At 30.0% G+C, this 13,890-nt stretch overlaps 1 protein-coding gene and 1 pseudogene across 1 annotated transcript; one reads left to right on the forward strand and one right to left on the reverse strand.

Annotated features, from left to right (window-relative positions):
• Nucleotides 1–799: 799 nt before the first annotated feature.
• Nucleotides 800–1,699, reverse strand: LOC106331017 (annotated as a pseudogene).
• Nucleotides 1,700–2,315: 616 nt separating this feature from the next.
• LOC106331018 lies at nt 2,316–3,086 on the forward strand. The gene has a single exon (XM_013769383.1). The coding sequence runs from the start codon at nt 2,316–2,318 to the stop codon at nt 3,084–3,086; it is 771 nt and encodes a 256-aa protein (XP_013624837.1).
• The last annotated feature ends 10,804 nt before the right edge of the window (nt 3,087–13,890 follow it).

The following is a 13,890-nucleotide window of genomic DNA, read 5'->3' on the forward strand; positions in this document are numbered from 1 at the left end:
AACAATAGTAAAAACTATTCTGTAATTGGGCAGCTTACTATGTACCCATGTTTTAGGTATTGACCCGCAGCTTTGTGAAAACGTCTCAAAACTAAATTACATAAAATATCATTTATTTTGCGAACCAAGAAAAATAATTCACAACAACCATTATAACCAAGAGCTCTTGGCCTAGTGGTAATGGAACTCCAGCTAGAGTGTCCGCCCTGGGTTCAAGTCGCCTTGGCCACCTTCCCGTCTATAACCGTGCGTGTCCGGATAGAAGGCCTCGTGAGGATTAATCTGGACTTACCGCCTGGGATCCCCACGGATATCAAAAAAAAAAAAAACAACCATTATAAACCCTTTAAACTGAGAATCTTTAACAATAAAGAGTGTTCTTAATTGATTTACAGATGCTTTTTTTTTGTTAACAAATGCGTAACCATCACATGGCAAGATTTAGTAAAAAAAAAAACCATTAGGGCATCTCCAACCCTACTCCATTTTCAATTCCAAACATCATTATGGAGTAAAATCTTCTCCAACCCTACTTCATTTTCAACTCCAAAATGGAGTAACATTACTCCATTTATGGAGTAATCTTACCCATTACTCCATTTTGGAGTTGAACTTTTTTTATTTATAAAATGGTCCTTTGAATCTTTAATGTTTTTATTTCTTACTTAAATAATATTTAAAATGATACAATAACATGAAAATAATATATTCCACAAAGGATTATTTAATAATTTTAAATAAATGCATAAAATAACAAAAAACATAAATAATTAAAATAAAAATAACATAAAATAAGTAATTAATAATCTGGAAAATCTGTTCCGGATCCGCTAAGGTCGGTGAAATATTGCCCAAACGGAGAAGTCTGAGAAAGAGCTTGTTGATCTTGTGATTCAGCATTTCGCTTTGATATTATTTGTATTTGTTGAGCTTGAATATACGCACGAACATTTGGATCTTGTATGGAACTCAAATCACAAAGCAAAATTTTGTTTTCTTCTTTGACTGCAAGATTTTGCTTTTGAGTCTCCATATGGTGAATCCTTTCTGCGCTTGTCTTCTTTAATTGTTCCATGAATTGTTTATTTCCTTCTTCTAAAGTTCTTATAACAGTTGACGATTGATCATCAAGCTTTCTTTTCATTTTTGACTTTTTCACCCCACTTGGACGTTGAGAGGAAGATCTACTCATAATCTCACCGTCATCGTCTAAGTTTGGAGAAAATTAAGACAAACCTTGAGATACTTGTGTTAGAGAATTAATGACATGATCATTAGGAGAGGTGGCACCATCCATAAACTTTTCAAAATTTTTAATCATATTCCAAACATGATCAAATTTCCAACCCGTTTTGAATTGTGGATCTTCACTTAACATTATCTTGGCTTGATTAAACTGCATATCATTAAGAACAAAAATCAATAATTTAAAAATCTTTAACGAAATTATAAATTATATAGTAATACTTACAATATCATTATTCGAAGCACCACTAGGACGTCGATTTACGCATTGTCTGATGCATGCATGCAATTTTTTTGTTGCTTTTTCAATAGTTTGAATTCGAGATTGCACAGATCTTTTTGTACGCTCACACCAAGTTGTCTTCCTTCCATTTTCGTAACCTTTCATCATACGGGACCAAAACACATCAGATGACTGATATGCACCTTTAATTGGATCTTGAGAAATTTCCATATAAACTTCACATAAAAGTTTATCTTCTTCTTGAGAATATTCAGAAGATCGAATAGACATTTTATTAGTAGAGTGTATATATTTTAAAATATTATATATGGTGCAAGAAACACCAATATTTATAAACGAAAAAGATCTCTAAACCATGCTATCGTGAATAAATTTTGCCAGTTTTCAAAATGTGATTTATTTGTGGTCAAAATATCTTTTTCTATGTCATGCAATCGTGACAAAATTTTGTTAGTTTTCAAAATGTGATTTATATGTTATGCAAACATCAAACTTTCTTTTTCTATGCCATGCAAAAGTTTACAAAGTCGTGAATAAATTTTGTTGGTTTTTCAAAATATGGTTTCTTTAACATGCAAAGGTCAAAAGATTTATTCAAAGTCAGTCAGTCAAAAATTTCATACAAAACATGGTTTCCATGCTATGCAAAGTAAGTCAAAATATATTAATCACTAAAACATGGTTTCTATGACATACAAAATCAACCAAAATTAAATAAATAAATTTAAAACATCTTTAACGATGTAACAAAAACTCTATAAATACCAACACAAATAATAGTAAGCACCACAATTCATACGGTTTTCTCTAAATATTCTTTCTTAAAATGAATCTTAATTTTAAAAAGATAGCAAATCTTCTTGGTTCGTCATCCTCTTCCGATGATGATGAAAGTATGGAGATCATTAATAGCATCGGCGACGAAGAAGAAGCCATATATCTTGCTATATCAAACAACAATTCAGCCATTCATTTTCTTCTCAACCAACAAGACAATTCGGTTACTCACGGTGGTTCAGTCCCGGGGCGTTCTTTCATTTACCGTGATCGAGAGAGCGCACACTTTCGACTATTTAATGATTATTTTTCGGAGACTCCAACCTACAACGATGATATGTTTCGCAGGAGATATCGTATGTCACGATCTTTATTCCTTCGTATTGTTGATGCTGTTGAAAGATATGACAACTACTTCATACAATGGAGAGATACAATGGGTAGATTTGGATTATCTTCTCTTCAAAAAATAACGGCGGTGTTCTGGATGCTCGCTGGTCTTCCAGCAGATGCCACAGACGAATACGTCAAGATAGGCGAATCAACGGCTATTGAAAGTATGAAAAGATTTTGTCGAGCCATCGTCAATATATTTTCAGAAAAATACCTACGGTCACCAACGTCTAGTGATATTGCTAGACTTCTTTATATTGGTGAAAACCGAGGATTTCCTGGAATGCTTGGCAGTTTAGATTGCATGCACTGGAAGTGGAAGAATTGTCCTACCGGTTGGGCGGGACAATATGCGGGTCGTAGTGGATCACCAACTATAATTCTTGAAGCAGGTAATACATTGGAGATGCTACAAGATTACCTTTAAAAAAAAGACAAGGAAAACAGGAATACTATTATGACGTCTCGTTGGGCCAATCCCTTTACGAATCTACCAAAAGACATGTTCTATTTAATGTAAAAGATCCATTAAAAACAATGGCAACTCCATTAGAAACAAACAAAAACATCAAAGGCAAGAACAAAGCAACCACTAAGTACCACGCAAGTAGTTTTTTTTGGGTTGTTGTAATTTGTAAAGTGATAGTAAGAGTATCAAGACTTAAACCTAAAAGCGTTTGTTTTTGTTCCAAGAAGATTTTTAACAATTTTTTGGTAGCAATGAAGTCAACGGCTATTGTTACTAGACCTGATGGCATTTCTATGAGCCTACGAAGCTGGTGATGGCTATTGTGACTAGGCATAGCGGATTTTTCGCTATGTTATACTTCCTCCGGATAGGAATGTATGATGTTCCATCATTTTATCTTGTATACAAATGTATGATGTTTTGAGATATAATTAATGCATTTAGTTTTAAAATTTAAACATAAATTAAAAAGTTAAATTATGAATGGTGAAACTTTATTGATATAACCAAAAAGTATCAATTAAAATAGTGTATTTATTGTTTTTTAATATGTGCTTAAACATCATGCAGTTAAATCCAATTAAATCAAGAAGGAGTATGATCTAGCCAGTCTATTTATTTATTGATCTCATGACCACGCGCCTCAACAATGGCCCAACTTCTTAAACGGGCTTGTTTCGATGTGTTTTAAGTACAGGTTCTATTAATATTTACAATTGTTGGCTTATGGATTTGCCGAACTAGTATTCCATAACATTAGTTATTTAATGGAAAAATTGTTTTTTAAACCTCGATAGTGTCACATTCTCGCACTTTAAACACTGAACGTTTTTGACTAGCACTTTAAACTTTAAAAGTGACATTTTTATCATAACAATCAACGATGTGACATGTATTGTTCATTTTGTGATAAGTGTCGGGTTTTTTTTTTCTTTTTTTAAAATAAAAATAAAATACATAAAAAATTCAAAAAAATTCAAAAAAATCGTTTTTTTTTGAAAAATTCAGAAATATAAAAATAGCATTTCAAAATTAAAATAAAATAAAATATTTTTTAAAAATTAATCCAATTATAAACTAATAAATATATATAATATAATAACTTGAATGGTGATACTAGATTCTGGTTTTTTATTTTTTATCTATTTTTTATTTATTAATACTTAGCTTATTTAAATTTTTGTGAAACTAGAAAAAATCTCATAAACCACTTAAAATGTTTTTGACCTTAACTAAAATATCATAAGTTAGTTTGAAATATAATTAAGAGATAGAGAGGTACGCCTTTAGATTTTTATATGTTAGGTTTTGGTATGAGCGAAGCTTCTTAGATAAGTAACATATATTTTAGTTTCTCTAAAGTTTGATTAGTTATTTATTTAATTTCAAAGTTATTTACTATTTTTAAGAACTTCAGTTATAAGTTAATTTCTTTTTAAGCAAATTTAAATTACTAAAACAAATATCATTTTAATAAATAATACCAATAATAGGATTAATTTTGAAAAATTAACAAGTTAAGTATTAATAAATAATTTTTTAAAAAAAAATCAAAAACCAAAAACCAGAATCTAGAATCACCATTCAAGTTATTATATTATATATACTTATTGGTTTATAATTGGATTAATTTTTAAAAATAATTATTTTATTTTTATTTTTGAAATGTTAGTTTTTATATTTGTTTTGAAATTTTCGATTTTTTTTTAATTGTTTTGATTTTTTCGATTTTTTTTTATTTTTTTTCGAATTATTTCAAATTTTTTTCGAATTTTCTATGTATTTTATTTTTTGTTTAAAAGAAAAAAAAAAGAAAAAACCGACACGTCATCACAAAACGAACATTACATATCACCTAGTTGACTTGGAGGTTTGTTATGATAAAAATGTCAATTTCAAAGTTTAAAGTGCTAGTCAAAAACGTTCAGTGTTTAAAGTGCGAGAATGTGACACTCTCGAGGTTTAAAATGTGATTTTCCCGTTATTTAGTTTAAGAAAGCACTGGAGATTAACCCGCACACCCGCATTGGTTTTTACATTTTTATATATTGATATTTATTTTTAATAATTAGTGTTATATATTTTAAATGAGTCGTAATATAACAAATTGTATTCAAAAGACTTGGACCGAATTAGGTAATATGGTTATTTTAGTACAAATATCCGAACCCATTTCAGATACCTTTGTTTCTTAGATATTTTTATATTCTTATATATCATAATCGAACTCATCCAGATCCAGAAGGACTCAACTCAAAACTCACACATAAATTTATAATATTCAAGCGGATCCTAAATTAAAAAAATAAATCCCGAAAAAAAAATCCGTACCTAAATGGATAGCCAATGTTTATGCCTAACTGATTTTATAAACTAATAAAAATGGCTCTTTCTATGTGTTTGGATAAATTAGGTAAAATAGAAGTAGTTTTTTATTTAGTAAAATAATTAAATGGAGTGAAAAATTAAGTGACAATAAATGTAATATATTTTTATTATCTTGATTTAAGTTATTATTTTATTTACAAAAAAGTGTCTTGAATTATGTTTTTGGCTACGTAATTTTCCACCGATTAAAACTAAAAAACGTTTTAGCGAAAAAAAAAACTAAACCAAACGTTTAACCATATGCAAAATCCAGTTATTTTACATATTTTATTTTATAATTATCACAAAGTTAGTTTTGAATGTTGATTAACTAATAAATAAAAATTCGCATTATTATTATTATTATTATTATAATGGTATATATAATTAATGATGTGATGTATTGTTAAGTTAATATAATTAATGAAATTGTTAAGCTGAGCGAAATATGGTTAGACAATTAATGTAATTATATTAATAAATTTACTAAAATGAAATTATATTTTTTATATTGCTATCTATGTTTCCAAACAATTCACATTTATATTAGTATGTATGTTTCTAAACAGTACCAAAAAGTATTTCAATTTTAATAATATAGACTAGATTTTGTTAATAAAATTATTTTTGTTAGTAAAATTATTAACATGTGTGTTAGTTCATAAAAGAAAAAAAAAATCTATTTGTTCAACGTGTTTCTACTTGATAAATATTCTGTATATTCGATGAAATAAACTGAAAAACATAAATTGTAAAAATGTATACTTGTTAATCAAAGGTTTGTTTAGAAAAATCAAATTTATTTTAAGTTTTCTAATATTAATTTAAAAATAATAAGAAGTTGATAATTAAGATTTATATGAAATGTTAGTTTTGTAAGCGCATACATTAAGGAAATTTATATAACATCAATTTAGAAAAGAAATATATTTAATTTAAAAATATATCAGATAAAACTTATTCTAGTATAATCACCAATAGTTAGAGTATTAAATGTTTAAACTAGATCTTGACCAGCCTGACCGGGCGGGTATTTATTTTATGTTTTTAGTTTTTTTTGTTTATATTAAATGATTTATTTATAGTATTTAAACATAAAATCATATTGAAAATTAATCTTTGCAGTTATAATAAAAATTAAAATTAAAAGTTTAATAAAACATTATGATATAAATTTTATCCTAATTAAAATAGTATAGAATTGGGTCATAATTTTTTCCAATTTCAAAATCTTAGCATCCATGAAAAACAAAGAAAATAAATTTATAAATAAATAAAATATATAAACATATTTGGAACTATAAGTTTTTATTAAAATTAATTTGTTAAAGAAAAATAATTTTGCGCTATTATTGTTTATTTCTAGAGCTGGACCCGTGACCGTATAAATATATGCTTTCGATTAAAGAATTTTCATTTTACTAATGGTATAATATATATATATATATATATATATATATATATTTGTAAATTAAAATGTATTACATAATCGTTAATATAAAATTTTAAAACATAACAATTTTATTTATTACTTTGAATAATTATATTTTGTGATTTTAATTGTCTATTATATCAAAATGTATCACATAAAAATCCAATATTATATGAATAAACTATTTTATATTTTATTTATATGTTATATAAATTGATTATGATGTGCAATTTTTTATTTTATCATGTATTACTAACAAATATTAAAAATATTTAATATGTTAATATAAAATATATTAGGAAATCTATTTTGGTTAAGATTTGATTAAGGAAATAATGCACTTATCCATATTTGAATTTACTAAATTATCCAATCTGAATATTTAATATCATTATCATTTTTTATCATCAGAATTTATTTAATATTTAAATAAACAGTTTCAACAAGAATATAAGATTATTTTTAAAAAATATTTATCATATATACACACTATCTTAATTTTTTTTTATTTTTTGAAAAAAATAAGCTAGAGGTGTCTCGTCTCCTTCAGAAAAAATAAGCTAGAGTTTTGACGTTTTCTTCCAATTCTATCATACACAGATGAAAGTAATCTCAAACAACAACATTTTTTTTCTTTGATTTCAAACTGTTGTTATGTATCTGTTCTTCATATGCCTTTCCTTTTCCATCATTTATTTTCGATCATGTACTTTATGTCTATCTAACAATTTAAATGAGACATTCGTAAACTATAAGAATCAAACGATTGCTTTCATTTTCCTAAAAGCGTCAACATAAACTAAACAGTTACGTCGTTGTTGTTGCATGGCCTCTTCATAACAATAATGTGGCCGTCTCGTGGATTAATAATTCTCAACACAGTGGTGGGTCTTGGATCGTGCATGACTTCATAGGAGCTGCTCGAGTGCATAGTCGTAGAGCCTTCTCGAGTACGTCGTTGTTGAATGGTAACAGAGCTTCAAGCCAATTGTTGGGCAGCTGATGATCTTTTCAATTTACATTGAAACAGAGTTTTTGTCCGAAAAAAACATTGGAACAGAGTTGTAATGAGAATGTTCTTAGCCGAAGTTCAGAAGCTCTCCAAAATCTTCTTGACTACCCGGACGTGCACAATGAGATCTTCAAGACAGTTAGCTCTTTTGACCGGTTCAAGAGTGCTGCACAGTTATGTGATATATTTCTTTTTTTTTCTTTCCCTTCTATTGTTTCAGTTTCCATGTCATTGGACTGAACCAGACTTGTTTTGATTTCAAATCAATGAGAAAAAAGGTAGTCACTCAAAACGGAAAGAAAATAGCTTGTCAAAAGAATGAATATGTTTGGAGAGGATGATGTGATTTTTTTGTATAAAGAATGAGTAGTCGGGCAACTTCTTTCTATCCAAAAAACTATTCATAGAAACTTCATGATAAAATCAAAACAAATCATAATTTGTTTTTTTCATAATATCCTTGTTATTCTAAAAAAATACAATAATATATCTATCTCAGGACAGATTTATCTTAAACATAAACAATAATACTATTATTACTAATTTCGAATTTATATTTTAATTGCTGAAATTTCTAATTTGGATAAAAATGTCTTTTCATATTTAGTAAAGGGTATTTTTCCAAAAATAAAAAATAAGGTGTATTTATCAAAATTGAAACTAATTATAAAGTATTTTTCAAATTATCCCTAAAAATATTTAATATGTTAATATGAAATATGTTAGGAAATATTTTGGTTAAGATTTGATTAAAGAAATCTATTATTTAAATTAGGAAAATACATAAGGAAAAGACAAGCATACTTAAATATAGGTTTCTTTAAGGGCACTATGGCCAATGGTCTTAATGACGCCAATATTTGTCTCATTCCTAAGAAAGACAAACCGAATGAAATGTCTCAGTTTCGATCCATCAGTCTTTGAAATGTCAGTTACAAGATAATTTCCAAAGTATTAAGCCATCGATTAAAGAAGTTACTACAGGATCAGATATCCGAAACCCAGTCAGCCTTTGTTGCTGGAAGACAAATATCTGATAATGTACTAATAGAACAGGAGATGTTCCATGCTCTTCGTACATATCCAGGCCGAAGAAATAGGAGGATGGCAATAAAGACAGACATGAGTAAAGCCTACGATCGGCTAGAATGAGTTTTCATCAGTGCGGTTATGAGAAATATCATGTTCTGTCCAATGGCCAGCCAAGAGGAAATATAACCCCACAGAGGGGAATGCGTCAAGGAGATCCTTTGTCTCCTTTCATCTTTATCTTATGAACGGAAGCGCTCGTTAGCCTTCTTAATCACGCAGAGATCCAAGGTAAGATAATGGGGATGCGCGTTTCGCGTGCTAGCCCCCCGGTATCACACCTTCTCTCCGCTGATGATAGTCTATTTTTCTGTAAGGCGGAGCCCCGTGAATGCGATGAAGTCATGAAAGTTCTTAAGATTTATGAGAAAGCTTCTTGACAGTGTATTAATTTAGAAAAATCATCCCTGCTCTTTGGTAAAAAAATACCTGGCAGTGTGAAAGAGACTATCAAAAGCTCAACGGGAATCACAAATGAGGGGGGGGGGGAATGAGAACTTATCTTGGTATTCCGGAGGATATTAGTGGCTCAAAAAGGAAGTTGTTTGCTTTCTTGAAGGATCATTGGCAGAATCGTGTTAACGGCTGGACAGGCCATTGGCTAACAAAGGGAGGAAAGGAAGTACTCATAAAGTCTATCCTCTTGGCATTACTTACCTATGTAACGTCGACTTTGCTACTACCATTAGAGACTTGTGAGAAATTAGCTAGTGCCATTGCATAATTCTGGTGGAGCTCGAACCTTCCTAAAAGGGGTATACACTGGGTAAAATGGAAAAACTCTGCAAACCAAGAGAAGAGGGAGGAATAGAATTCAGGATGATCGATGAATTCAATCTTGCCCTACTAGGCAAACAGTTATGACGCTTGGTACAATACCCAGATTCCTTAGTAGCTAGAGTTCTAAGGGGCAAATACTTCAGATGTAGCACGCCTTTGCGGCTAAACAAGGCAAATAGACCCTCATATGGATGGACAAGTATAATGGCAGCGAAGCCTTTAATGTTGTTGGGTATCAGACAAAAGGTACACTCTGGGAATGAGATTAGAGCATGGGAAGACCATTGGATACCAACGATACCAGCAAGACCAGCTGACCACTAGCGCCAGTGGTTCATCCAATGATGTCAGTTCGTGATCTGATGACAGGCGATCCAAAAATATGAAACTCAGAGGTGCTTTAAAACTATGTGGATCCGAAAGACATCCCTCTGATTCAATCTTTGGCCATAAGTCAAGGATATCAGAGGGACAAGTACTGTTGGAGTTATACCAAGAATGGGATGTACACTGTTAAATCAGGATATTGGGTAGCCAGGAACATTCTTAACAAAGAGATGGTGGAAAACCAGGGAGAACCGAGTATTACGAAACTCCAAGCCTTTGCTTGGAAGATAAAAGCTCCACCAAAACTAAGACATTTTATCTGGCAAACAATCTCTGGACAACTAGCAGTAACAAGCAATCTAACACATCGTCATATGCGATGCGATAATTATTGTCCTAGATGCAGAGCAAATGATGAGACTATAAACCATGCCATGGGCATATGCAGCATCCCCAACTCCGCCATTAGTGTTCCCCAGCGCGAGCCATTACACGAATATAAACTATCTTTTTTGGAGGAAGAATGATATAGAAGATCCTGAGCTGGATAAAGACCTTTATCCTTGGATTATGTGGTTTATTTGGAAAGTAAGAAATGATAAACTATTCAGAGGAATAGACAGAGACCCTTTGGAAACTGTCCGACATGCTGAGTCAGAATGCCATGCTTGATTCCAAGCAAACAACAAACAAGAAGAACATGTAGTTGCACAGAACCTTGAGAAGTTAACAAATTCTGAGAGATGTTTGATAGATGGATCATGGACACATGATGCACACTACAGTGGTTATGGATGGACATGGAAGACCTCAAGAGGAACAACTCAGCTATTGGGAGCACGAAACCAGCGACGAAGAATCTCACCACTTCACTCGGGGCTCGAGGCCCTCTCGTGGGTGATGGAGTGCATGCTTCAGCTATTGATGTGTCAAGCTTTTGGAACGGATTGTAAGGATCTAATCTCGATGATTCAAGACCCAGGAGCATGGCCCAACTTCTCAACTGAATTGGACGAGCTGCAGAGCTGAAGAGCAGATTCTCAGAATTCTCTATTGTTTTTATTCCTCGATCTGAAAATGTATCGTCTGATTCATTAGCTAAGATAGCGAGATCCTTTCATAGGGACCTGTATTACATTGGTTGTTCTATTCCGGTCTGGTTCCCCAGACCATCTCAAGCTTGAGTAATAGATGAGCCGTTTGATGTCAAAAAAAAAAACAAAAAATTTACTTTTAAAACAGTACTATTAAATTTGATCCGACACTTACTAAGTGTCTCTGTGAACTCTATATTCTTCTTTTGTTTTCCAGCACATTGAACGTGAATTTAATATCCTGCAGAGAATCAATAAGAATGAACATTAGCTTTAAAAAGATAAAAAGAACATAAGCGCATGCAGCTAAAGAGGTAATGATAATCTCATAAGCTAAGATCATCATTAACAGTACAGCATATTGTGAGTTTCATAGTTGAATAACTTAGCTCAATATAGGGTTTTAGGTTTTCAAATACATTGTTTGTTATTTATAATAGGTACTAGGATAAGACCTGCGCCTTGCGCAGGGTAAATATATATGAAAATTATTTAAGAAATATCGTATAGAAAAAAAAATTATATTATTGATCGAATTAATATATTTGGCTCTTAAACAATTTTGTAAAACTTTTTTTGTTAATTACATAATTTTTTTGCTAATGAACTGATCTCATTTTTAAAAATATTTTAGGGCAAAAAATTATTTATCGCATAAAAACCTAACATTTAGGCCGAAGAATCTCATGTCTACTATTTGGTAACAATGAAACTATGTCAGCTCGGTTTTATATCATAATTTAGCAATTTAAAAGTTAATTATGGTTATAAGAACTTTACGTTTACGTGCCAATCCTATCTATTTTCGATAGTTTTCTCCTTTTTGTGTCATTTTGGTTGTTGCTCGATATAAATATTGATTTTTGAGTTTATTCTCATTTTTTCTTTTATTTTGGCATGAGATTTAGAAAATGTTTAAGATTCAAAATTATTAAAGAGATACATACTTAGGTTAAGATCTGCGCCTTGTGCAGAATAAATACTTATTTTATATTTTTCTGCATATTATGAAATAATAAAATAATAATTATATTAAATAACTAAGAAATCAGTTACAATTATGTAATAAATTGACTTGCACATATAAATCAAATAACTGCTCTTGTTTATTCACAATCATTTTAGAATAAATAAATCAAAACAATCAATCTTATATATCATATATGATATATAATTAAATTTAAAAGATATGAAGTATATATATATTAACATAAACACATATTAAAATAAAATTATTCATTTATATGATTTTATTATCATTGTATCTTATTATAGAATATAATTTAAACATTGATCACAAAAGTTTATATGAGACTTTTAACAGTTTTACTAATTTATACTCGTTTTGAAAAATTCAAAATACAACATATACAAGAAAATCTAAATTTTAATATATAATTAATGTAATTGTGTAATTTATTTTAATAGTAAAGAATTAAACAAAAATGATAGAAAGCATACAGATTATTAGCAAATCTTCATTATTTAAAATCATTAATTACTATATATATCATAATCACATTAGATAATTCCGTAGGTTTTATTTAAGGAAATAATATATAATAAATAGTCAGCTTTCTTTAGTTAATATCATATGATATCATATAGTTGGTATTAAATGTTTCTAGTGAGATATAAAAATCGAATTGGATCAACATGTTTTTCATTTTTAATGTGAGACTGACACGTATAACTAATTAACTACCTAATTGATTGATACATAAGCAATGAGTCTTTTTTAGTTATTACAAAATTGAGGTTACATCTTTTTAAATGTTTCTCGATTAATATATAGGGGATATGACGTGGAGAGAGAATAAAAAAGGTATATGCTGTGGATAGAGAATAATAAAAAACGTTTTATAATCTTTTTACAACTGATATTTGACAAAATATTACGGGGCAGTCTATTTTTAGGATATAAAAATATATAGCGGAGATATTATTTAAGACATCATTCCTATAAACCTATCATAGGATTGCTAAATTTTAGGGTTTATCTAATCTTTTATTGCGTAAATGTAGTATAACAATTGTAGATACCAAATCTGTATAGGAAGAATATTTTAATAACTAAAATTTAAAACAGTGATGTTATATTCGACATTAATTATTTCCTGTGAAAATGAATATTATTGTAAATGAAGTGTTTGGGAAATACTTCTGTCATTATTACTGTCGACCAGAAGGTCCATATATATACAAGGTATTAGACCGTCATAAGGTCATGTTTATCCTAACAAGATAAGGATAAGGATAAATACTATGTTACTGATATACATGGAATATATACTAGATAAACACATAGTCTCTGGTTGTCTTTATCATGTCCCGGATTGGGCCTGCAGTACGGGCTGGTCCATGGTCGATCATCATTTGGTTTATAACACTCCCCCTTGATCGACACATCCGGTACAGGTTCGTTGCATGCTTAATGTTGACTCATTAAAACCTCTCCTGAAAAACCCCAAAACTAATGTGGCAAAATGGGAAAGCAAGGACAGGAAAAAGAGTACAACACATGAACTCCCCTAGATGAATGCATTACTGTAGTAGACGCATTCCCATCTGGTATCCGAGTCTTCTTGAACGTTGAAGTTGCCTATGACTTGGTGAAGATGATCAGCTGGATTCTCCTTGAATGAACTTGTAAGTCTTGGA

The sequence above is a fragment of the Brassica oleracea genome, chromosome C3 (assembly GCF_000695525.1).
Source record: "Brassica oleracea var. oleracea cultivar TO1000 chromosome C3, BOL, whole genome shotgun sequence".
In the NCBI taxonomy this organism is placed as follows: domain Eukaryota; kingdom Viridiplantae; phylum Streptophyta; class Magnoliopsida; order Brassicales; family Brassicaceae; genus Brassica; species Brassica oleracea.

Coding starts and splice junctions, on each gene's coding strand:
- LOC106331018 (XM_013769383.1), top strand. CDS start 2,316: ATGAATCTTAATTTTAAAAAGATAGCAAATCTTCTTGGTTCGTCATCC.